The 27597-nt window shown below is 39.1% G+C and overlaps 1 protein-coding gene across 1 annotated transcript in view; it reads left to right on the forward strand.

Moving 5' to 3' along the window:
• The window catches only part of hspg2 (heparan sulfate proteoglycan 2), a 362847-nt gene that overhangs the window by 65532 nt on the left and 269718 nt on the right, over nt 1–27597 (forward strand). The window contains exons 3-4 of the mRNA XM_061923339.2: nt 19312–19441; nt 22431–22490. Of these exons, the coding sequence (XP_061779323.2) occupies nt 19312–19441; nt 22431–22490 (190 nt within the window). The remainder of the gene's footprint in view (nt 1–19311; nt 19442–22430; nt 22491–27597) is intronic.

Here is a 27597-nt window from a genome sequence, read left to right on the forward strand (position 1 = left end):
AGTTGGGAAAGGGCATGTTCACCACTGTGTTACATGGCCTTTCCTTTTAACAACGGCGTGGGACGGCGTGGCGCAGTGGAAGAGTTGCCGTGCACAACCCGAGGGTCCCTGGTTCAATCCCCACCTAGTACCAACCTCGTCATGTCCGTTGTGTCCTGAGCAAGACACTTCACCCTTGCTCCTGATGGGTGCTGGTTAGCGCCTTGCATGGCAGCTCCCTCCATCAGTGTGTGAATGTGTGTGTGAATGGGTAAATGTGGAAGCAGTGTCAAAGCGCTTTGAGTACCTTGAAGGTAGAAAAGCGCTATACAAGTACAACCCATTTATCATTTATTTAACAACACTCAGTAAACGTTTGGGAACTGAGGAGACACATTTTTTAAGCTTCTCAGGTGGAATTCTTTCCCATTCTTGCTTGATGTACAGCTTAAGTTGTTCAACAGTCCGGGGGTCTCCGTTGTGGTATTTTAGGCTTCATAATGCGCCACACATTTTCAATGGGAGACAGGTCTGGACTACAGACAGGCCAGTCTAGTACCCGCACTCTTTTACTATGAAGCCACGTTGATGTATCACGTGGCTTGGCATTGTCTTGCTGAAATAAGCAGGGGTGTCCATGGCAACGTTGCTTGGATGGCAACAAATGTTGCTCCAAAACCTGTATGTACCTTTCAGCATTAATGGCGCCTTCACAGATGTGTAAGTTACCCATGTCTTGGGCACTAATAAACCCCCATACCATCACAGATGCTGGCTTTTCAATTTTGCGCCTTTAACAATCCGGATGGTTCTTTTCCTCTTTGGTCCGGAGGACACGACGTCCACAGTTTCAAAACAATTTGAAATGTGGACTCGTCAGACCACAGAACACTTTTCCACTTTGTATCAGTCCATCTTAGATGAGCTCAGGCCCAGCAAAGCCGACGGCGTTTCTGGGTGTTGTTGATAAACGGTTTTCGCCCTGCATAGGAGAGTTTTAACTTGCACTTACAGATGTAGCGACCAACTGTAGTTACTGACAGTGGGTTTGTGAAGTGATCCTGAGCTCATGTGGTGATATCCTTTACACACTGATGTCGCTTGTTGATGCAGTACAGCCTGAGGGATCGAAGGTCACGGGCTTAGCTGCTTACGTGCAGTGAATTCTCCAGATTCTCTGAACCCTTTGATGATATTATGGAGCATAGATGGTAAAATCCCTAAATTCCTTGCAATAGCTGGTTGAGAAAAGTTTTTCTTAAACTGTTCAACAATTTGCTCACGCATTTGTTGACAAAGGGGTGACCTTCGCCCCATCCTTGTTTGTGAATGACTGAGCATTTCATGGACTCTACTTTTATACCCAATCATGGCACCCACCTGTTCCCAATTTGCCTGTTCACCTGTGGGATGTTCCAAATAAGTGTTTGATGAGCATTCCTCAACTTTATCAGTATTTATTGCCACCTTTCCCAACTTCTTTGTCACATGTTGCTGGCATCAAATTCTAAAGTTAATGATTATTTGCACAAAAAAAAAGTTTATCAGTTTGAACTGAATATAGGTTGAAAATGATTTGCAAATCATTGTATTCCGTTTATATTTACATCTAACACAATTTCCCAACTCATATGGAAACGGGGTTTGTACATGTTGGTAGCTCTGACGTAAATTAGTTGGTACCTGTAAAAGTACCCACTCCTAGTGGTCATGTCCAAATCTCTTCAAAGGAACTCATATCAACCCAAAAATGAAGCTTTGTTCGTATTCACCCAAGACGAGTCCACACATGCCCAACGTGTCCTTCAACATGTCTCCATGTGGACTCACCGCAGATCGGAAAACTTGTCGTTTCCCAGCCCGGACGTGGTGGAAACGTTATGGAACAGAACCCAGCGTATCAGTGCGTGTGTACAAAGGACAGACGCCATGACAGGCTAGCGTCACACGCTGCTGCCTTACTGACGACATGTCACGTCTCTGGAATGTTGAGCACCCTTGAAGAGTTGTGCATACCGTAACGTCAAAAAAAGTTTGAGCTACTAAAAGTTTGCGTGCGTCAAAACACGTGCTAGCATGCAAAGATGATCCAGCGAGTTTGCGCACTGAAGATTGCTTCTGTTAAAAGTCTGATTTCAGGAGTATATGCTGATTATTTGGACACACAATACCTACACTGCAAAAACTGAAATCTAAGTAAGATTAAATATCTCTGATAAGATCATTTTTCACACTAAGCAGATTTTATGTTAGAGTCTTTTACTTGTTTTAAGGGTTTTGATCCTAAATTATCTCAGTAAGATATCACAGCTTGTAGCTGAGATTTTATGTCCTATATTGAGTAAAACGTGCTTGAAACTACAAACCCCGTTTCCATATGAGTTGGGAAATTGTGTTAGATGTAAATATAAACGGAATACAATGATTTGCAAATCATTTTCAATATTCAGTTGAATATGCTATAAAGACAACATATTTGATGTTCAAACTGATAAACTTTTTTTTTTTTTGCCTGCAGTCTTAGTAGATCACGCACAACACGCCATTATTAGTACACATAGTTGTTTACTTTGCAGACGGTTTCTTATATAAATCTAATCCATTATTATTAGGGACCGCAATGTCCCTTTGGGACAGAGGACCCTATTGTAATTGTAAGGTTTTATTATTATTATTCCGCCGTCTCTTTGAGCTATAATTTGACCCCCTTAACATGCTTCAAAACTCACCAAATTTGACACACACATCAGGACTGGCAAACATTGCCATCTAATAAAAAAACCACACCCCAAAACTCAAAATTGCGCTCTAGTGCCCCCTAGGAAAAAACACAGACAAAACTGCTTGTAACTTCCGTTAGGAATGTCGTAGAGACATGAAACAAACCTCTATGTAGGTCTCACTTAGACCTACATTTCATTCATTGACATTCTTCAGCAAAAATCAACAGGAAGTTGACAATTACCCCTTCAAAACAAAAGTTTCGTAAAAACAGTAATTTTTGCCTCTTTGAGCTGTAATTTGACCCCATTAAAATGCTTTAAAACTCACCAAACTGGACACACACATCAGGACTGGCAAAAATTGCGATCTAATAAAAAACCCAACCCCAAAACTCAAAATTGCGCTCTAGCGCCCCCGAGGAAGAAAACACAGACACAACTGCTCCTAGGAAGAAAACTCAGACAAAACTGCCTGTAACTTCCAGTAGGAATGTCGTAGAGACATGAAACCTCTTTGTAGGTCTTACTTAGACCTACATTTCATACACTGACAACCCCCAGCAAAAATCAACTAGTAGTTTGCAATCCCCCTTCAAAAAAAAAGGTGTTATTATTATTATACCGCCGCCTCTTTGAGCTGTAATTTGACCCTCTTAACATGCTTCAAAACTCATCATATTTGACACACATCAGGACTGGCGAAAATTGCGATCTAATAAAAAACTCTAGCCCCAAAACTTAAAAATGCGCTCTAGCGCCCCCTAGGAAAAAACAGACAAAACTGCCTGTAACTTCCAGTAGGAATGTCATAGCAACATGAAACAAAAATCTCTTTGTAGGTCTCACTTAGATCTAGATTTCATACAATGACATCCTTCAGCTAATATCAACAGGAAGTTGGCAACTCCCCCTTCAAAACAAATGTTTTGTAAAAACAGTCACTTTTGCCTCTTTGAGCTGTAATTTGATCCCCTTAACATGCTTCAAAACTCACCAAACTGGACACACACATCAGAACTGGCAAAAATTGCGATCTAATAAAAAAAAGCAAACCCCAAAACTCAAAATTGCGCTCTAGCGCCCCCTAGGAATAAAACACAGACAAACCTGCTCCTAGGAAGAAAACTCAGACAAAACTGCCTGTAACTTCCAGTAGGAATGTCTTAGAGACATGAAACAAAAACTTCTATGTAGGTCTTACTTAGACCTAGATTTCATAGAATGACATTTTTCAGCTAAAATCAACAGGAAGTTGGCAACTCCCCCTTCAAAACAAATGTTTTGTAAAAACAGTCACTTTTGCCTCTTTGAGCTGTAATTTGACCCCCTTAACATGCTTCAAAACTCACCAAACTGGACACACACATCAGATTTGGCAAATATTGCGATATAAAAAAAAAACAAAACAAAAAAACTCAAATTGCGCTCTAGCGCCCCCTAGGAAGAAAACACAGACAAAACTGCCTGTAACTTCCAGTTGGAATGTCGTAGAGACATGAAACAAAAACTTCTATGTAGAAGGTACTTAGACCAACATTTCATAAATTGACAACCCCCAGCAAAAATCAACAGGAAGTTTGCAATTCCCCCTTCAAAACAAAAGTTTTGTAAAAACCGGTCACCTTTTTTCAAACATTATCTCCTCTGAGCGCGTTTGTCGTGTCGGCTTCAAACTAGCACAGGAGAGAGATTGAACCCTTCTGATTAAAAGTTAAAGAAAGAGTTTTAATTACTGCTCCGGTTTGGATTTTATGTGCCGTCAAAGTCGGTCCCGTTCATTGCTGCTTGCAGCTTTAATTATTATTATTATTTTACTTATTTGGGTGTTGGTGGTTCAGTGTGTGTGTGTGTTCACACCAAAAGCTGCTCTTTTCAAGACCTTTTCCCCCCTAAGCGTGTTTGTTGCGCCCATCCTGTTAGTCATGGCAGACTTTGGGAAGACAATCCTCGCACCTGTCAAAGGGTGTTTGTCCGTGGAATGAAGGAGCGCCTCCACTTCCTCCGCCGTCCGATCGATTCAGATTCAAACCTGTGGAAATGTCAAAAGATCTGCACGGCGCTCCAGGAGCTCACTCGTCAGGCCTTTCATGGAGGAGGGGCCCAGGTTCCAGGTTGGCGGTCCTGAGTGGCAGTTTGTCATTCCAGGCCCACAAAGCCGCTCTGTTGCCACAGTCGTCGTGTCTAAAGTCCCTTTCCGCCAAGATGGCCGCTTTGAAAGAATCCATCCCTGCCCCCCAAACAGCAGCGGGACCATTCCACTTACCAGTTTTGTCCTATTGGTTTCTACTTTTGAGTTTGTTTTCCCTCCCAGGATGAAAGTTCCAGCTGTTGCTTTGTTTGAAAAAAATTACACTTTGTGTGATGATCCGTTGCCCGGATCATGTTTTGCTTTGTTTAGTATGTCCTTAGTTCTTTTTCAGCTCCCTGGTTTGTTTCTTTGTTGCCATGGGTGCTGATTATTTCCACCTGGGACGCTCACCTGCTCCCGGGCACTAATCATAGAGCTATTGATTCCTACCTCACTCTGTTTGGCTGTTTTATTCGAAACATACTTCCGGTTCCTGTTTTTGAATAGTCTTTTGCTAAACTTTAGCCTTGCTTCCCGTGCCATCGGCACCATTTTGTATTTTAGCTGGATTATTAAAATAAATCATTTCTCTCACCCGAGAACTTGTTATATTAGGTCCTGACGTTGAGCAACTCAAACCTAACGTTGAAACAACATGCTTTTTGACGACGTTTAGTCAACGTTGGGTTCTGACGTTGATTTGGCCGCTGAAATTTGGTCATTTCCCAACCAATATTCTACAACACAATAACAAGGTTGAAACAACGTGCTTTTTATCGACGTTTATTCAATGTCGGGTTCTGACGTTGATTTGACATTGAAATGTGGTCATTCTCCAACCAATATTCTACAACACAAACACAACATTGAAACAACGTGCTTTTTGACGACGTTTATTTAATGTCAGGTTGTGACATTGATTTGACCATTGAAATTTGGTAATTTCTCAACCAATATTCTACAATACCAATACAACATTGAAACAACATGCTTTTTGACAACGTTTAATCAATGTGTGGTTCTGAGGTTGACTTGACCATTGAAATTTGGTCATTTCCCAACCAATATTCTGCAACACAAATACAATGTTGAAACAACGTCCTTTTCGACCATGTTTATTCAATGTCGGGTTCTGACGTTGATTTGACCATTCAATTTTGGTCATTTCCCAACCAATATTCTACCACACAAATACAACGTTGAAACAACATTTTGACGATGTTTATTTAATGTCAGGTTGTGACGTTGATTTGACCATTGAATTTTGGTCATTTTGCAACCAATATTCTACAACACAAATACAACGTTGAAACAACGTGCTTTTTGACAACGTTTAATCAATGTTTGGTTCTGAGGTTGATTTGACCATTGAAATTTTGTCATTTCCCAACCACTATTCTACAATACAAATACAATGTTGAAACAACGTGCTTTTCGACCAAGTTTATTCAATGTCGGGTTCTGACGTTGATTTGACCATTCAATTTTGGTCATTTCCCAACCAATATTCTACAACACAAATACAACGTTGAAACAACATGCTATTTGAAGATGTTTATTTATTGTCAGGTTGTGACGTTGATTTGACCATTGAAATTTGGTCATTTCCCAACCAATATTCTACAACACAAATAAAACGTTGAAACAACATGCTTTTTGACGACGTTTAATCAATGTCGAGTTGCGACGTTGATTTGTCATTGAATTTCGGTCATTTCCCAACCAATATTCTACAACACAAATACAACGTTGAAACAACATGCTTTTTGACGACGTTTATTCAATGTCAGGTTTTGACGTTGATTTGACCTTTGAATTTTGGTCATTTACCAACCAATAATCTACAACACAAATACAACGTTGAAACAACATGCTTTTTGACGACGTTTAATCAACGTCGAGTTGTGACGTTGATTTGTCATTGAATTTTGGTAATTTCCCAACCGATATTTTACAACACAAATACAACGTTGAAACAACGTGCTTTTTTAAGACGTTTATTTAATGTCAGGTTGTGACGTTGATTTGACCATTGAAATTTGGTCATTTCCCAACCAATATTCTACAACACAAATTCAATGTTGAAACAACATGCTTTTTGACAACGTTTTATCAATGTTGGGTTCTGATTTTGATTTGTCCGTGGAAATGTGGTCATTTCCCAACCAATATTCTACAACACAAATATAACGTTGAAACAACATGCTTTTTGACGACGTTTATTCAATGTCAGGTTTTGACGTTGATTTGACCTTTGAATTTTGGTCATTTACCAACCAATAATCTACAACACAAATACAACGTTGAAACAACATGCTTTTTGACGACGTTTAATCAACGTCGAGTTGTGACGTTGATTTGTCATTGAATTTTGGTAATTTCCCAACCGATATTTTACAACACAAATACAACGTTGAAACAACGTGCTTTTTTAAGACGTTTATTTAATGTCAGGTTGTGACGTTGATTTGACCATTGAAATTTGGTCATTTCCCAACCAATATTCTACAACACAAATTCAATGTTGAAACAACATGCTTTTTGACAACGTTTTATCAATGTTGGGTTCTGATTTTGATTTGTCCGTGGAAATGTGGTCATTTCCCAACCAATATTCTACAACACAAATATAACGTTGAAACAACATGCTTTTTGACGACGTTTATTCAATGTCGGGTTCTGACGTTGATTTGACATTGAAATGTGGTCATTCTCCAACCAATATTCTACAACACAAATACAACGTTGAAACAACATGCTTTTTGACAACGTTTAATCAATGTAAGGTTGTGACGTTGATTTGACCGTTGGAATGTGGTCATTTCCCAACCAATATTCTACAACACAAATTAGCTTTATTAGCAATACTTATTACAACACTTTATTTGCAACTTGGGAGCTTGGTGTGTCTTTTTTAGCAGCTTGGAGCTTGGGGTGTCTTTATTAGCAACTTGAGAGCTTGGAGTGTTTTTACTAGCAACTTGAGAGCTCGGAGTGTCTTTTTTAGCAACTTGGGAGCTTGGAGCGTTTTTATTAGCAACTTGGGAGCCTGGGGTGTCTTTTTTAGCAACCTTCGGAGCTTGGAGTGTCTTTTTTAGCAACTTGGGAGCTTGGAGTGTTTTTATTAGCAACTTGGGAGCCTGGGGTGTCTTTATTAGCAACCTTCGGAGCTTGGAGTGTCTTTTTTAGCAACTTGGGAGCTTGGAGTGTTTTTATTAGCAACTTGGGAGCCTGGGGTGTCTTTATTAGCAACCTTCGGAGCTTGGAGTGTCTTTTTTAGCAACTTGGGAGCTTGGAGTGTTTTTATTAGCAACTTGGGAGCCTGGGGTGTCTTTATTAGCAACCTTCGGAGCTTGGAGTGTCTTTTTTACCAACTTGGGAGCTTGGAGTGTTTTTACTAGCAACTTGAGAGCTCGGAGTGTCTTTTTTAGCAACTTGGGAGCTTGGAGTGTTTTTATTAGAAACTTGGGAGCCTGGGGTGTCTTTATTAGCAACCTTCGGAGCTTGGAGTGTCTTTTTTAGCAACTTGGGAGCTTGGAGTGTTTTTATTAGCAATTTGGGAGCCTGGGGTGTCTTTATTAGCAACCTTCGGAGCTTGGAGTGTCTTTTTTAGCAACTTGGGAGCTTGGAGTGTCTATATAGGAATCAATTTTTGAAAATACATTTTTAGGCCATCTCTATGCAACCAGAAATAGATTTTTATAACCTGTAACCTGTTTTGAAAACTTTTCATTGTAATTAGTTTTGAAAAAGTTCCATTATAATTATTATACCAAATATTACATTGCGAGAATCGGTTTGAATGAAGAATGGATTCTGGATCGAATAGTTACTGCAGGAATCGGTACCCCGCAGGAAGATGCATTTATTACAGGGGTGTCCAAACTTTTTGCACAGAGGGCCGCACACTGAAAAATCAAGTCATGTGGGGGCCCTTTTGATATTTTTCATCTTCATAACCAATGCAATATATAGATTTTTTTAACCTGTAAGGCTGCCCTCAAATCTGGTCCCAGAGACCCAGAAGGGTCTCATTCCAAAAATAAGTAATTTATTATTATATATATATATTTTTATTCAACGCTTACATTTTTAGGGTTACCTTTCTTTAATTGTTTAATGCCCTTTTGGTCAAAATTCTGTTGTTTTTTTGGCAAACACACAAAATATGCAATATTTACCCCTCAAATCTGGTCCAAGGGACCCAGAAGGGTCTCAGGCTTAAAAATAAATCATTTATTATTATATATATATATATATATATTTTATTCAATGCTTACATTTTTAGGGTAATTTTTTTAAAATTGTGTAATGCCCTTTTGGTCAAAATTCTGTTAGTTTTTTTGGCAAACACAAAATATGCAATATCCCCCCCCCCCCCCCCCCCCAAAAAAAATGTCCAAGTGGAATCATTGATTTGAAGTAATTACAGCCTGAAATAGGTCAATAAATCATAACAACATTGATATTAATTTATTGAGCAATAAAAAAAAACTCATATTATACAAACCCTGTTTCCATATGAGTTGGGAAATTGTGTTAGATGTAAATATAAACGAAATACAATGATTTGCAAATCATTTTCAACCCATATTCAGTTGAATATGCTACAAGGACAACATATTTGATGTTCAAACTGATAAACATTTTTTTTTTTGCAAATAATCATTAACTTTAGAATTTGATGCCAGCAACACGTGACAAAGAAGTTGGGAAAGGTGTCAATAAATACTGATAAAGTTGAGGAATGCTCATGAAACACTTATTTGGAACATCCCACAGGTGAACAGGCTAATTGGGAACAGGTGGGTGCCATGATTGGGTATAAAAGCAGAATCCATGAAATGCTCAGTCATTCACAAACAAGGATGGGGTGAGGGTCACCACTTTGTCAACAAATGCGTGAGCAAATTGTTGAACAGTTTAAGAAAAACCTTTCTCAACCAGCTATTGCAAGGAATTTAGGGATTTCACCATCTACGGTCCGTAATATCATCAAAGGGTTCAGAGAATCTGGAGAAATCACTTTACGTAAGCAGCTAAGCCCGTGACCTTCGATCCCTCAGGCTGTACTGCATCAACAAGCGACATCAGTGTGTAAAGGATATCACCACATGGGCTCAGGAACACTTCAGAAACCCACTGACAGTAACTACAGTTGGTCGCTACATCTGTAAGTGCAAGTTAAAACTCTCCTATGCAAGGCGAAAACCGTTTATCAACAACACCCAGAAACGCCGTCGGCTTCGCTGGGCCTGAGCTCACCTAAGATGGACTGATACAAAGTGGAAAAGTGTTCTGTGGTCTAACGAGTCCACATTTAAAATTGTTTTTGGAAACTGTGGACGTCGTGTCCTCCGGACCAAAGAGGAAAAGAACCACCCGGATTGTTATATGCGCAAAGTTGAAAAGTCAGCATCTGTGATGGTATGGGGGTGTGTTAGTGCCCAAGACATGGGTAACTTACACATCTGTGAAGGCGCCATTAATGCTGAAAGGTACATACAGGTTTTGGAGCAAGATATGTTGCCATCCAAGCAACGTTATCATAGACGCCCCTGCTTATTTCAGCAAGACAATGCCAAGCCACGTGTTACATCAATGTGGCTTTATAGTAAAAGAGTGCGGGTACTAGACTGGCCTGCCTGTACTCCAGACCTGTCGCCCATTGAAAATGTGTGGCGCAATATGAAGCCTAAAATACCACAACGGAGACCCCCGGACTGTTGAACAACTTAAGCTGTACATCAAGCAAGAATGGGAAAGAATTCCACCTGAGAAGCTTCAAAAATGTGTCTCCTCAGTTCCCAAACGTTTACTGAGTGTTGTTAAAAGGAAATGCCGTGTAACACAGTGGTGAACATGCCCTTTCCAAACTACTTTGGCACGTGTTGTAGCCAGGAAATTCTAAGTTAATTATTTGCAAAAAAAAAATAAAGTTTATGAGTTTGAACATCAAATATCTTGTCTTTGTAGTGCATTCAATTGAATATGGGTTGAAAAGGATTATATTTACATCTAACACAATTTCCCAACTCATATGGAAACGGGGTTCATAAGAACCCCACTCATAAAAGTGTTAGTCTTGCCGTTTTTTTTCATTAACCCCCAACACTTAAATCAATATCAGATATATCTGTTGATTATGAGTTCATATTTTATTTATTATGTTTGTTTTTGTTTGTGAAACAAATAGTGGAATATCTGAATATGCCAATAATTCATAACAATGTTGATTTTGGTTCATTGTTATATTTTTTATTGCGATCTAATAAAAAAAGCAAACCCCAAAACTCAAAATTGCGCTCTAGCGCCCCCTAGGGATAAAACACAGACAAAACTGCTCCTAGGAAGAAAACACAGACAAACTGCCTGTAACTTCCAGTAGGAATGTCGTAGAGACATGAAACAAAAACTTCTATGTAGGTCTCACTTAGATCTACATTTCATAAATTGACAACCCCCAGCAAAAATCAACAGGAAGTTTGCAATTCCCCCTTCAAAACAAAAGTTTTGTAAAAACCGGTCACCTTTTTTCAAACATTATCTACTCTGAGCGTGTTTGTCGTGTCGACTTCAAACTAGCACAGGAAAGAGATTGACCCCTTCTGATTAAAAGTTGACCAAAGAGTTTTAATTAGTGCTCAGGTTTGGATTTTATGTGCCGTCAAAAAAAAACAGCCTGCATGGCAGTTCTGTGTTATTAGAATTATTAGAAAACATTGCAACTTTTTCTTGTTACATTTCACCTGTTTGCTCTTTCATTCCACTTTCATGTAATTTTTATAGTATTTTCAGAATGTGCCCTTTAAAAAACTTTGGACACCTGTGATTTAAGCCCTTTCTCCCAGACAGAGATAAGTTAAGCTGCTATGAACAGCGTGATATTTTGTGTACAAGTGTGGAACTTTGGACCCTCCCAGAGTCCACAAGCACACCATGCTTAAGTCCCAGAGAAGATCCAACTGACGGTCGACTGCTCGCCGCCGCTGACAGGAATTTGTTTGGTCAGCGCTTTCCTTTTGAAAAAGTCCCGGGATTGTTGTTGCAAGGGCGTTCAGTCGGGCCAGCGAGGATTTGGGTGGGGGTTAGATGCCGTTATTTATGTTTAAAGGCGAAGCCAGCCTGACGGGGTCGAGGGGAAATGGGAAGTGGCGGGCCGTGCCAGCTGGAAATGCCAACGCTGTCGTCTTGCCAGAGTCGTATCGGCGTCTGAGCACTCTGGCCAAGCAGGAGGGTTCGCTCCATCGAGATGATCGAGATGGTCTCACACGAGAACCTCTGGCTCTCTCTGCGTCTCCTCGGTGCGAGCGTGTAGATTCATCAAGACACTACGAGACAACCAATTGTGTATATTCATTAGGACGATACAAGACAACCAATCGTGTAGATTTATCAGGACACTACAAGACAAACAATTGTGTAGATTCATCAAGACACTACAAGACAACAAATCATGTAGATTCTTCAGGATACTACAAGACGAACGATCGTGTAGATTCATCAGGACAATAACTTGTGTAGATTCATCAGGATACTACAAGACAAACGATCGTGTAGATTCATCAGGACACTACAGGACAACAAATTGTGTAGATTCATCAGGACACTACAAGACAAACAATTGTGTAGATTCATCAGGACACTACAAGACAACAAATCATGTAGATTCAACAGGACACTACAAGACAACCAATTGTGTAGATTCATCAAGACCATACAAAACAACCAATCGTGTAGATTCATCAGGACGATACAAGCCAACAAATCATGTAGACTATTCAGGACACTACAAGACAAACAATCGTGTAGATTCATCAGGACGATACAAGACAACCAATTGTGTAGATTCATCAAGACGATACAAGACAACCAATTGTGTAGATTCATCAGGACGATACAAGACAACCAATCGTGTAGATTCATCATGACGATACAAGACAACAAATTATGTAGATTCATCAGGATACTACAAGACAAACAATCGTGTAGATTCATCAGGACACTACAGGACAAAAAATTGTGTAGATTTATCAGGACACTACAAGACAACAGATCATGTAGATTCATCAGGACACTACAAGACAAACAATTGTGTAGATCTATCAGGACACTACAAGACAACAAATCATGTAGATTCATCAGGATACTACAAGACAACAAATCATGTAGATTCATCAGGACACTACAAGACAAACAATTGTGTAGATTCATCAGGACACTACAAGACAAACAACTGTGTAGATTCATCAGGACACTACAAGACAACAAATCGTGTAGATTCATCATAATGATACAAGACAACCAATCGTGTAGATTCATCAGGACGATACAAGACAACCAATCGTGTAAATTCATCAGGACACTACAAGACAAACAATTGTGTAGATTCATTAGGACACTACAAGACAAACAATTGTGTAGATCTATCAGGACACTACAAGACAACAAATCATGTAGATTCATCAGGACACTACAAGACATCAAATCATGTAGATTCATCAGGACACTACAAGACCAACAATTGTGTGGATTCATCAGGACACTACAAGACAACAAATCGTGTAGATTCATCATAATGATACAAGACAACCAATCGTGTAGATTCATCAGGACGATACAAGACAACCAATCGTGTAAATTCATCAGGACACTACAAGACAAACAATTGTGTAGATTCATCAGGACACTACAAGACAAACAATTGTGTAGATCTATCAGGACACTACAAGACAACAAATCATGTAGATTCATCAGGACACTACAAGACATCAAATCATGTAGATTCATCAGGACACTACAAGACCAACAATTGTGTGGATTCATCAGGACACTACAAGACAAACAATTGTGTAGATTCATCAGGACACTACAAGACAACAAATCATGTAGATTCATCAGGACACTACAAGACAAACAATTGTGTAGATTCATCAGGACACTACAAGACAACAAATCATGTACATTATTCAGGACACTACAAGACAAACAATCGTGTAGATTTATCAGGACGATACAAGACAACCAATCGTGTAAATTCATCAGGACACTACAAGACAAACAATTGTGTAGATTCATCAGGACACTACAAGACAACAAATCATGTAGATTATTCAGGACACTACAAGACAAGCAATCGTGTAGATTCATCAGGACACTACAAGACAACAAGTGTAGATTCAATCAGTATGATACAAGACAACAAATCGTGTAGATTCATCAGGATGATACAAAACAACAAATTGTGTAGATTCATCAGGACCATATAAGACAACCAATCATGTAGATTCATCTTTACGATACAAGACAACCAATCGTGTAGATTCATTAGGAGGATACAAGACAACCAATCGTGTAGATCAATCAGAACGATACAAGACAACCAATCGTGTAGATTCATCAAGACGATACAAGATAAGCAATCGTGTAAATTCATCAAAACGATACAAGACAACCAATCGTGTAGATTCATCAGGACACTACAAGACAACCAATCGTGTAGATTTATCAGGACTATACAAGACAACCAATCGTGTAGATTCATCAGGACACTACAGGACAACAAATTGTGTAGATTCATCAGGACACTACAAGACAAACAATCGTGTAGATTCATCAGGACACTACAAGACAACCAGTGTATGTTCAATCAGGATGATACAAGACAACCAATTGTGTAGATTCATCAGGACGATACAAGACAACCAATCATGTAGAGTCATCATGACGATACAAGACAACCAATCGTGTAGATTCATTAGGAGGATACAAGACAACCAATCGTGTAGATTGATCAGGACACTAGAAGACAACCAATCGTGTAGATTCATCAGGACGATACAAGACAACCAATCGTGTAGATTCATCAGAACACTACAAGACAACCAATCATGTACCGTATTTTCCGCATCATAAGGCGCCCTGGGTTAAAAGCCGCGCCTTCAATGAACGGCATATTTCAAAACTTTGTCCACCAATAAGCCGCCCCGTGTTGTAAGCCGCATCTAACTGCGCTAAAGGAATGTCAAAAAAACAGTCAGATAGGTCAGTCAAACTTTAATAATATATTAAAAACCAGCGTTCTAACAACTCTGTTCACTCCCAAAATGTACGCAAATGTGCAATCACAAACATACGTATATCAACATGGACAGAGCTGCGTGAAAAAAGCCACCCGGCCTCTTCGCGTAAACTTAAACTTACCTTAACCACTCGCTCATCTTTTCTTCATCCATCCCTTCGAGTTAGCTTTTATGATGACGCCGGCTGGAAAGGTCTCTTTTGGCAAGGTCTTCCTTTTGAATATCACCATGGGTGGAAGTTAGCATGGCAAGCTAGAACCACAGTGAAGGATGACTTCTCATTCCCTGTGGTGCGAATATTCACCGTACGTGCTCCCGTTCCACAGTGCGGTTCACAGGAATATCAGTTGCTGTGAAATACGGTAGTAATCCGTGTGCGGATGGAGAGATTGCGTCTTTTCATGAACCGGGTCCTTGTCGCTTAGTAGGAGCCATTTTGTGGTCTTTACAGATGTAAACAGGAAATGAAACGTACGGTGATATCCGCGCGTTTTTTCTTCTTCTTCCGGGGGCGGGTGGTTGCTTACAGTAGAAGAAGAAGCGCTTCCTGTTCTATGGGGGCGGGTGCTTACCTTGGCGGTTGCTTGCGTAGAAGAAGAAGCGCTTCCTGTTCTACCGGGAAAAAAGATGGCGGCTGTTTACCTAAGTTGCGAGATCGAAACTTTATGAAAATGAATCTTAATATTTATCCATATATAAAGCGCACCGGGTTAAAAGCCGCACTGTCAGCTTTTGAGTAAATTTGTGGTTTTTAGGTGCGGCTAATGGTGCGGAAAATACGGTAGATTAATCAGGACGATACAAGACAACCGATTGTGTAGATTCATCAGGAAGATACAAGACAACCAATCGTGTAGATTTATCAGGACGATACAAGACAACCAATCGTGTAAATTCATCAGGACGATACAAGACAACCAATCGTGTAGATTCATCATGACGATACAACACAACCAATCGTGTGGATTCATCAGGACGATACAAGACAACCAATCATGTAGATTCATCAGGACACTACAAGACAAACAATCGTGTAGATTCATCAGGACACTACAAGACAACAAATCATGTAGATTTATCAGGACACTACAAGACAACAAATCATGTAGATTCATCAGGACACTACAAGACAAACAATTGTGTAAATTCATCAGGACACTACAAGACAAACAATTGTGTAGATTCATCAGGACACTACAAGACAAACAATTGTGTAAATTCATCAGGACACTACAAGACAAACAATTGTGTAGATTCATCAGGACACTACAAGACAAACAATTGTGTAAATTCATCAGGACACTACAAGACAAACAATCGTGTAGATTCATCAGGACACTACAAGACAACTAGTGTAGATTCAATCAGGATGATATAAGACAACAAATTGTGTAGATTCATCAGGGTGATACAAGACAACCAATCATGTAGATTCATCTTTACGATACAAGACAACCAGTCGTGCAGATTCATTAGGAGGATACAAGACAACCAATCGTGTAGATTAATCAGAATGATACAAGACAACCAATCGTGTAGATTCATCAAGACGATACAAGATAAGCAATCGTGTAAATTCATCAAGACGATACAAGACAACCAATCGTGTAGATTCATCAGGACGATACAAGACAACCAATTGTGTAGATTTATCAGGACGATACAAGACAACCAGTCGTGTAGATTCATTAGGAGGTTACAAGACAACCAATCGTGTAGATTCATCAGAACGTTACAAGACAACCAATCGTGTAGATTCATCAAGACGATACAAGATAAGCAATCGTGTAAATTCATCAAGACGATACAAGACAACCAATCGTGTAGATTCATCAGGACGATACAAGACAACCAATCGTGTAGATTCATCATGACGATACAAGACAACCAATTGTGTAGATTTATCAGGACGATACAAGACAACCAGTCGTGTAGATTCATTAGGAGGATACAAGACAACCAATATTCATCAGGACACTGCAAGACAACCAATCGTGTATATTCATCAGGACACTACAAGACAACCATTAGTGCAGATTTATCAGGACTATACAAGACAACCAATCGTGTAAATTCATCAAGATACTACAAGACAACCAATCGTGTAGATTCATCAGTACCATACAAGACAACCAATCGTGTAGATTTATCAGGACAATAAAAAACAACCAACCGTGTAGATTCATCAGGGCACTACAAGACAACCGATCATGTAGATTCATCAGGACAATACAAGACAACCAATCGTGTAGATTCATCAGGACGATACAAGTCAACCAATCGTGAAGATTCATCAGGACGATACAATACAACCAATCATGTAGATTCATCAGGGACTACAAGACAACCAATCGTGTAGATTTATCAGGACTATACAAGACAACCAATCGTGTAGATTCGTCAGGATACTACAAGACAATCAATCTTGTAGATGCCATAGTAGCAAGGTGGACAAAAGCATATGAGTGGGGAAACCATTTTAGAGAATGCCATGGACTCCAGAACTGCTATTGCTATTGTTAGGTTGGTTGGTTGGGAACAAAAAAGTATTAATACTGTAAGTGATTATGCACACTTTTTTTTATCTTTCTACGTTGAACATTGACCAAGGTATTGGAGTTTTTGACGTGTTAAGGTGATAACCTTATCACCTCAGTAATGGTGCGCGATATGGCAGAAAACTGTATCACAATATGATTGTTTTATATTGGTATAGATATAATTATTGATATTTTTATGAGCTATGGAAAAGAAAGGAGCAGGAGATAAATATATTTTGTTGTAAATGTAACTTCCTGTGATTATAATCCTTCAGCTATCAAGGCAGAAAGGAAGCATGGAAAACACTCCAACAATGTCAACAAAATAGTAAAATCACATTGAAGCTCTTAAAATGAAGGAATATGTAAGAAATGCTTCATAAAAAGTGTAAAAAAATAGTGCAAAGTGTGAAAATGTAAACATGTAGAAACCTGAGAAGAATTATTTTCTGCAGGTTTAGTGCGAGGAAATAACGGCTGTGTAACATTATTTTGCCCTGTTATTCTTATTTAACTATCGAAATTATTTTTTGTTTTGCAGTAATTGTTTGAATATCATTAATATATCGTCCGATATCAATAACTATTGACATTTTTTATGACCTATGGAAAATAAGGATTAGGAGAAAAATATATTTTATTTAAAATGTAATTTCCTGTGATTATAATCCCTCAGCTATCAAGGCAGAAAGGAAACACTTAACAATAAGATCCTAAAAATCATGAATATGTGAGAAATGCTTCATAAAGTATAAGAAAATAGTGCAAAGTGTGAAAATGTAAACATGTAGAAACCTGAGAAGAACTATTTTCTGCAGGTTTAGTGCGAGGAAATAACGGCTGTGTAACATTATTTTGCCCTGTTATTCTTATTTAACTATGGAAAGGAATTTTTGTTTTGCAGTAATTGTTTAAATATCATTAATATATCGGCCGATATCAATAACTATTGACATTTTTTATGACCTACGGAAAATAAGGAGCAAGAGAAAAATAAATTTTATTTGAAATGTAATTTCCTGTGATTATAATCCCTCAGCTATCAAGGCAAAAAGGAAATGTCAACACAAACAATGTAAACAAAATATTAAAATCCCATTGAACACTTAACAATAAGCTCTTAAAATGAAGGAATATGTAAGAGATGCTGTAAGAAAATGCAAAGTGTTAAAATGTAAACATAGAGAAACCTGAGAAGAACTATTTCCTGCAGGTTTCGTGGCAGATAGTTACAGCTGTGCTCTAAAGGGTGAGCAAAGGTGGTGTGGTATCAGCGATCTTGCCTTGCACCATTTACAGACCACATTGGTCTGACTACGGTCCCTTTTGAAAACATCCAAATAACTGACTTTTCCTTTCTAATCCACAATTTCTTCATTTGGACTTTCTCTTTTCACTCCATGCAAAGAATCAAGCAAACGTGATAATTGATACCGTCACCTGATTGGCTGTCAGCGTGTCACTCCCACTGATCAGTGATCACTTCCTGTGTGTCTTTGTTCGTGCGACCAACCTTTCTTCATTCTTTCCAGGTTTTCCCCATTTTTTAAACGTTTAATCGAACACATTTTTTATTGATATCAATTACCCGTTTAAGGCGTTTTATTGCACGGGCCTATTTATTAACAAACGTTCCATGTTTTCACTTGTTGTCCTGACATTCCAATCCCATATTCGGGTCATTCCTGCGCAGACTTGCACGTCATGAACTCTGAGACGGGGTCATGAACTTTTATTTGCACGTGAACTCTTGATGAGGCCGCCGAAGAGATAACGAGCGTTGCGAGTCAACAAAAGCCTCCTTTCCTGCCCCCGCCTTTGTTTTCCCTGCGCCCTTCCGCGACACGCGCGTATCTGCGGGGTGTAACCCGGCTCCGTGGAGACTTTGACCCTAATAAATCTCTCCGTGTTTGCCCCAGGTGACGCGAGCCTCCAAGGTGTGGGGGGAGGTCCCTCCGCCAGACGACTCCTTGGAGCAGAAGGATGTCCCGGCGGCCCCAAGCCTACTGGGCGACGACGAGGACTTTGTCGCCGATGAGGCGTCAGGAGGTGGGCGGGGCCTAATCCAATCACTTACACTTATATATGGAGGTCCAGAGATATGTTTTTTTTTCAGGGCTGATGCCGATTATCAGTAGTCAGTAGGCCGATAAGTGATATTTGGAGGTGATGTTTATTTTCTGTAAAAGTAATTGAATATTATATGTCAATAAACATCTGTTTTTTTAACATTATTTTGTAGGAAAGGTGGGACCAGTAGTGACATAATGTCTGATGTTGTGTTTAATTTATCATCAAAAAATATCCAACACCTTTATTACGTGTGTCTAAGAGGAGCATCAACATTTTATTTCTAAATATTAGAGATGTCCGATAAATGCTTTAAAATGTAATATCGGAAATTATCGGTATCGTTTTTTTTAATTATCGGTATCGTTTTTTTTTGTTGTTGTTGCTTTTTTTAAATCAACATAAAAAACACAAGATACACTTACAATTAGTGCACCAACCCAAAAAAACTCCCTCCCCCATTTACACTCATTCACACAAAAGGGTTGTTTCTTTCTGTTATTAATATTCTGATTCCTACATTATATATCAATATATATCAATACAGTCTGCAAGGGATGCAGTCCGTAAGCACACATGATTGTGCGTGCTGCTGGTCCACTAATACGGTAGTACTAACCTTCAACAGTTAATTTTACTCATTTTCATTAATTACTAGTTTCCATGTAATTGTTTTTATATTGTTTTACTTTCTTTTTTATTCAATAATTTTTTTAAATTTATTTATCTTTATTTTATTTTATTCATTTTTTTAAAAAGGACCTTATCTTCACCATACCTGGTTGTCCAAATTAGGCATAATAATGTGTTGATTCCACGACTGTATATATCGGTATCGGTTGATATCGGAATCGGTTAATTAAAAGTTGGACAATATCTGAATATCGGATATCGGCAAAAAGCCATTATCGGACATCCCTACTAAATATGGAACATCCATCCCATCCATCCATCCATTTTCTACCGCTTATTCCCTTCGGGGTCGCGGGGGGCGCTGGAGCCTATCTCAGCTACAATCGGGCGGAAGGCGGGGTAATAAATATGGAACTCGGCATCACAATAGCTCATCTATTCCATTTTATACAATTTTTTTTAACACTTTATGGATTTAATACATTGTATGGTTTCCTCCTGAAATATTGTCAACATTTCAATACAATAATTCTGGGCTCCTTCGCGTAGATTATAATTGAGATATTTTTTCCTGGATATGAGAATGTGTGAGCTGCTGCCTGCTCTTCTTGACTTACATAATCATCTCATATTTGTCAAGATATGTACTTTTGATCTTTTCTGTGGTCTTTATTTGATTGAACGACGGAACATGAAACTTGTGGCGCTGCTTTAATAAACCCATGCTCCGAGTGTTGCATACAGAGGCTTGTCGAGCGACTCTATCGCTGCAGTAGCCAAAAGAAAAACAGGCAAGAAGACACCAGGCAAGAAGGACAAAAACTGGATGTATAAATGTTGACTGGTAAGCAGAAGAGACTTTTAAAAAATCAAAACAGTCTGTTCATATATTAACCAAACTATAAGTTGCAGATATATTCGTTGGGAAATGAGTTATTTACTCAGAAATATTTAGTAAATGTTTATTTACATATCTTAATTGTTTCCAAACAATGTCTGTAACACGGCAGTAAAACGGTGAATCAAACAAAACAGAGGTCAATAACAATAACACACCTTTTCAGTGTGTTTGCTTGGTTTTTGTTTCTCATAACTATTTGCATTAAGGCCGTTAGCGAATACAAACCCATTAATGAGCTCCCCCTGTTTTAAAAGCCACAGAGTTCAAAGTGTAGGAATAAAAAGGAGCGGCTTATAGTCCGAAATGTACCGTAGTTTTGTTGTAGTTGTAAAAAAAACAAAACAATAATAATGCGCCACACATTTTCAATGGGAGACAGATCTGGACTAAAGGCAGACCAGTCTAGTACCCGCACTCTTTTACTACGAAGCCACGCTGTTGTAACACATGGCTTGGCGTTGTGTCACTGAAATAAGCAGGGGCGTCCATAACGACGTTGCTCGGATGACAACATATGTTGCTCCAAAACCTGTATGTACAAAAATAATGTCGTTGTAAGTTAGCATATTAGCTAATGCTAACAGGGCCAGCTTGATTACATTACGATAACACGTACAACTACGCATGAAAACACTCCGACAGACACCACGCATGGGACGGTTTAGTAAGTAAGAATTGTTTGTTATATTGTAAAACTTACAAACGTTGCTTGGAGTGACGAACGGAGAATCCTCACGAGTAGAAACGCTATGGACGGCTAAAAGATGGAACGGCACTTCTACTTCCGGTTGAAAGCACTAAACGGAAGGACACCGCAGCACCAAGAGTAAGCAAACTCGTCCAAAAAAATGGCGCCATAGCACAAACAATAACACACCTTTTCAGTGTGTTTGCTTGGTTTTTGTTTCTCAAAACTATTTGCATTAAGGCCGTTAGCGAATACAAATACAATACAGCGAATCCCCTGTTTTAAAAGCCACAGAGTTCAAAGTGTAGGAAAAAAAAGGAGCGGCTTATAGTCCGAAATTTACCGTAGTTTTGTTGTAGTTGTAAAAAATATATATAATTATGCGCCACACATTTTCAATGGGAGACAGGTCTGGACTACAGGCAGGCCAGTCTAGTACCCGCACTCTTTTACTATGAAGCCACGCTGTTGTAACACGTGGCTTGGCGTTGTCTCGCTGAAATAAGCAGGGGCGTCCATGATAACGTTGCTTGGATGGCAACATATGTTGCTCCAAAACCTGTATGTCTTTGTAAGTTACAACTATGCATGAAAACACTCCGACAGACATCACACATGGGACGCTTTAGTAAGTAAGAATTGTTTTAGTTATATTGTAAAACTTACAAACATTGCTTGGAGTGATGAATGGAGAATCTATACGAGTAGAAACGCTATGGAGGTTTTAAAGGTTCTTCTGTCTACAGATCTGCCCAGCGGCGAGGATGATGGGAGCGCACCGTGGCCCCCAGTCTCTGAGACCACAAGTAAGAGACCGGAACATACAGATTGTGGTGTGTGTGTGTGTGCGTGTGTGTGTAACTTATTTTGGCTGCCAGCATGTTGACGTCTGCATGACGGCCTCACATCCTGCCTCGGGTCATAACATGGCGCTTCAGCTTTGTCTGGGAGACATAAACATCTGCTCCTTCATCTTGCCCAGCACAATAAGGCTCCACAATAGCAAGGCAAGCAATACCGGGTGGAGCCTTGGTGGCTTTTGATTGGCTGCCGGTCACTTCTGCAGAGACTTGTGGGCGGAGCCTGACTGACACTTTACCTGCACTTGTCAATTATTTTCTTTGTCTTTGCAAGGAACCCGACAATACAGCGGAACCTCTATCTATGAACTTAATTGGTTGTTCGTCAACCGAATCGTTGGTATAGACCAGGGGTCGGCAACCCAAAATGTTGAAAGAGCCATATTGGACCAAAAATACAAAAACAAATCTGTCTGGATCCGCGAAAAATTAAAAGCCATATTACATACAGATAGTGTGTCATGAGATATAAATTTAATTAAGACTACTTAAAGGAAACTAAATGACCTCAAATATACCTACAGACTCGTCAGACCACAGAACACTTTTCCACTTTGTATCAGTCCATCTTAGATGAGCTCAGGCCCAGCGAAGCCGACGGCGTTTCTGGGTGTTGTTGATAAACGGTTTTCCCCTTGCAGAGGAGAGTTTTAACTTGCACTTACAGATGTAGCGACCAACTGTAGTCACTGACTGTGTGTTTTTGAAGTGTTCCTGAGCCCATGTGGTGATATCCTTTACACACTGATGTCGCTTGTTGATGCAGTACAGCCTGAGGGATCGAAGGTCACGGGCTTAGCTGCTTACGTGCAGGGATTTCTCCAGATTCTCTGAACCCTTTGATGATATTACGGACCGTAGATGGTGAAATCCCTAAATTCCTTGCAATAGCTGGTTGAGAAAGCTTTTTCTTAAACTGTTCAACAATTTGCTCACGCATTTGTTGACAAAGTGGTGACTCTCGCCCCATCCTTGTTTGTGAATGACTGAGCATTTCATGGAATCTACTTTTATACCCAATCATGGCACCCACCTGTTCCCAATTTGCCTGTTCACCTGTGGGATGTTCCAAATAAGTGTTTGATGAGCATTCCTCAACTTTCTCAGTCTTTATTGCCACCTTTCCCAACTTCTTTGTCACGTGTTGCTGGCATCAAATTCTAAAGTTAATGATTATTTGCAAAAAAAAAAATAATGTTTATCAGTTTGAACATCAAATATGTTGTCTTTGTAGCATATTCAACTGAATATGGGTTGAAAATGATGGCAAATCATTGTATTCCGTTTATATTTACATCTAACACAATTTCCCAACTCATATGGAAACGGGGTTTGTATATACACATATTTATATACTGAAAGTATATATATATATATATATATATATACATATATATATATATGTCTTAATAAGGTTATCCAAAAAATAGTGCTCGATACCGTAGTAGAGCGCAATATATGTATGTGTGGGAAAAAAAATCACAAGACTACTTCATCTCTACAGGCCTGTTTCATGAGGGGGTTCCCTCAATCATCAGGAGATTTCTCTGATGATTCTCCCGATGATTGAGGGAACCCCCTCATGAAACAGGCCTGTAGAGATGAAGTAGTCTTGTGATTTTTTCCCACACATACATATACATATATATATATATATATATATATATATATATATATATATATATATATATATATATATATATATATATATATATATATATACATATGTATATACACACATACGTACATATATATATATATATATATATATATATATATATATATATATATATATATATATATATATATATATATACATTTTTATACACGTTCATATATATCAACATAAAAAGGGGTTAACAGCTCAATCTTTTTTTACAACATTACAGCAAGCTTAGATGTCAACACTTAACACACACAAACACGTCTCGTTGGTGCGCTCCAAAAAAACAACAAAAGGAAAACCACTCGACCGTCTGTCTGGAAATATTTGTGGCTTTGTCGAACACTCCGGGAGTTTCCGAGTTATAAACGAGCAGTGGCTTCACGTAGTCATGAACCCGCAGTGTGAGACAAGTATCAATTAATTATAGTTGCATATTACTTACTCATACAGTGTTAGGAAGTATCCAGTAACAAACGTGTCCGCATCGTTCAACCTACTGCGTCGTGAGCTTAACTTCATGAATTGGTGCGACCACGGGGGGGTCGCCAAAAAACACAATTACCACTCCACTTCAACTTAAAGACAGCATAAGTCCATTCCAGACTGTTAATAATAAATATGTTAGTGTTTTTCATAACTAACATTGTTCTCTGTTTGGCTCATTTTACTTGATCAGACCTTTTATAACATTCCACACTGCTAAATAATACAAGTAGGTTTGATCCCTGCTGATATCAGATCAAGATTGTTATCGACCATCACTCAATGTTCTAATTATCGGTGTCGTGAAAAAGTTGCATCGCCCTAGTTTTGGGTGATAAATGCAGCTAACCATGGCAACTGGACACTTTTTTTTTTTGTTATTTACTGATCCGCTTGTGCATCACAAGTCGTCTCTAGACCCACAAAAACGAGGCAACCTCAAAGTGGTTTGTGTTTCTGAAGCTGCCTTCAGCAAAACCACGATGGAGCCTCCTTGTGGAAGGGTCTCATGCAGTCGTGACTTGGATGAGACAAACGGCGTGTAAAGATCCGAGCTCGGTGCCAAGGAGGAAATGATGTTTCCTGCGCTGAAGTGTCCCTGTCCTGCTGGAGGTCCAGACCGGAGCCTTCCTTCCCTCTCTGTGGCATCAGTGTTGCAGATATCACTGCCCTTCTCGCTCTCATTATTCCTCTTTTCCTGTTTTTTGATTGATTGAAACGTATTCGTAGATTGCACCGTACAGTACATATTCCATACAATTGACCACTAAATTGCAACACCCGCATAAGTTTTTCAACTTGTTTAAGTCGGGGTCCACGTTAATCAATTCATGGTAGCTTATGCTGTTACTGAGCTTATGACTCAATAACTCCACGGTGACGTTTTTTTGTGAATTTTTTGTGCAAAAATGCTATGGGCGGTTTTACTTCCGGTTTAAGGCAGAAACAGGAAGTACATTTTCCACCCGCCGCACCTGCGCCACAGCGCAAACAATAACACACCTCTTCAGTGTCTCTGCCGGCGTATATAAAAACGATTTGTTCAAATCAAAACATTAAGTCTGTCAGCGAAGAAAAATCTGTAAATCAGTCTCACCGTTTTATGAGCTGCGGAGTCAAAGCGTAGGAAAAAAGTAGGCTGATCAAAGTCATCATCATGGACCCACTAGTCGGAGCTAAATAGACTCAATAACTCCACGGTAACGTTTTGGTGAATTTACTGAGGAATTTGTGAAAGTGAAACAATACAAAAAGAATGCCATTGTAAGTTAATAATACTAACACAGTAAACGTGTTAGCATATTAGCTAATGCTAACAAGGCTAGCTTGATTACATTACGATAGCACGTACAAATATGCATGAGAAAAAACTCAGACAGACATCACACATGGGACGCTTTAGTAAGTAAGAATTGTTTTAGTTATATTGTAAAACGTACTAATTTTGTTTGGAGTGATGAATGAAGAATCCTTTTGTTCAAAAATATTATGGGCGGTTTTACTTCCGGTTTAAGGCAGAAACAGGAAGTACATTTTCCACCCGCCGCACCTGCGCCACAGCGCAAACAATAACACACCTCTTCAGTGTCTCTGCCGGCGTATATAAAAACGATTTGTTCAAATCAAAACATTAAGTCTGTCAGCGAAGAAAAATCTGTAAATCAGTCTCACCGTTTTATGAGCTGCGGAGTCAAAGCGTAGGAAAAAAGTAGGCTGATCAAAGTCATCATCATGGACCCACTAGTCGGAGCTAAATAGACTCAATAACTCCACGGTAACGTTTTGGTGAATTTACTGAGGAATTTGTGAAAGTGAAACAATACAAAAAGAATGCCATTGTAAGTTAATAATACTAACACAGTAAACGTGTTAGCATATTAGCTAATGCTAACAAGGCTAGCTTGATTACATTACGATAGCACGTACAAATATGCATGAGAAAAAACTCAGACAGACATCACACATGGGACGCTTTAGTAAGTAAGAATTGTTTTAGTTATATTGTAAAACGTACTAATTTTGTTTGGAGTGATGAATGAAGAATCCTTTTGTTCAAAAATATTATGGGCGGTTTTACTTCCGGTTTAAGGCAGAAACAGGAAGTACATTTTCCACCCGCCGCACCTGCGCCACAGCGCAAACAATAACACACCTCTTCAGTGTCTCTGCCGGCGTACATGACAACTATTTGTTCAAATCAAAACATTAAGGCCGTCAGCGAAGAAAAATCTGTAAATTAGTCGCAACGTTTTATAAGCTGCGGGGTTCAAAGCGTAAGAAAAAAGTAGGCTGATCAAACAAAACAGAAGTCAGCGTCATGGACCCACTAGTTTAGGGTTTGGCAACCCAAAATGTTGAAAGAGCCGTATTGAACCAAAAATACAAAAACAAATGTGTCTGGAGCCGCAAAAAAATAAAAGCCATATTACATACAGATAGTGTGTCATGAGATATAAATTGAATTAAGAGAACTTAAAGGAAAGTAAATTACCTCAAATATAGCTACAAATGAGGCATAATGATGCAATATGTACATATAGCTAGCCTAAATAGCATGTTAGCATCGATTAGCTTGCAGTCATGCAGTGACCAAATATGTCCGATTAGCACTCCACACAAGTCAATAACATCAACAAAACTCACCTTTCATGCACAACCTTAAAAGTTTGGTGGACAAAATGAGACAGAAAAAGAAGTGGCATAAAACACGTCCTAGAAAGTCGGAGAAAGTTATACATGTAAACAAACTACGGTGAGTTCAAGGACCGCCAAAATTAGTAGGACAAAACGGCGCTCGCCAAATACTGGAATCAGTGAAGCATGTTTAATACAAACAGTGTGCTTTGTAACAATTAGGGAGGTTTGTGTCATGTTTGTCCTCCCACAGAAACCATATTAAAACAA

Source organism: Nerophis lumbriciformis, linkage group LG01 (assembly GCF_033978685.3).
Source record: "Nerophis lumbriciformis linkage group LG01, RoL_Nlum_v2.1, whole genome shotgun sequence".
In the NCBI taxonomy this organism is placed as follows: Eukaryota; Metazoa; Chordata; class Actinopteri; order Syngnathiformes; family Syngnathidae; genus Nerophis; species Nerophis lumbriciformis.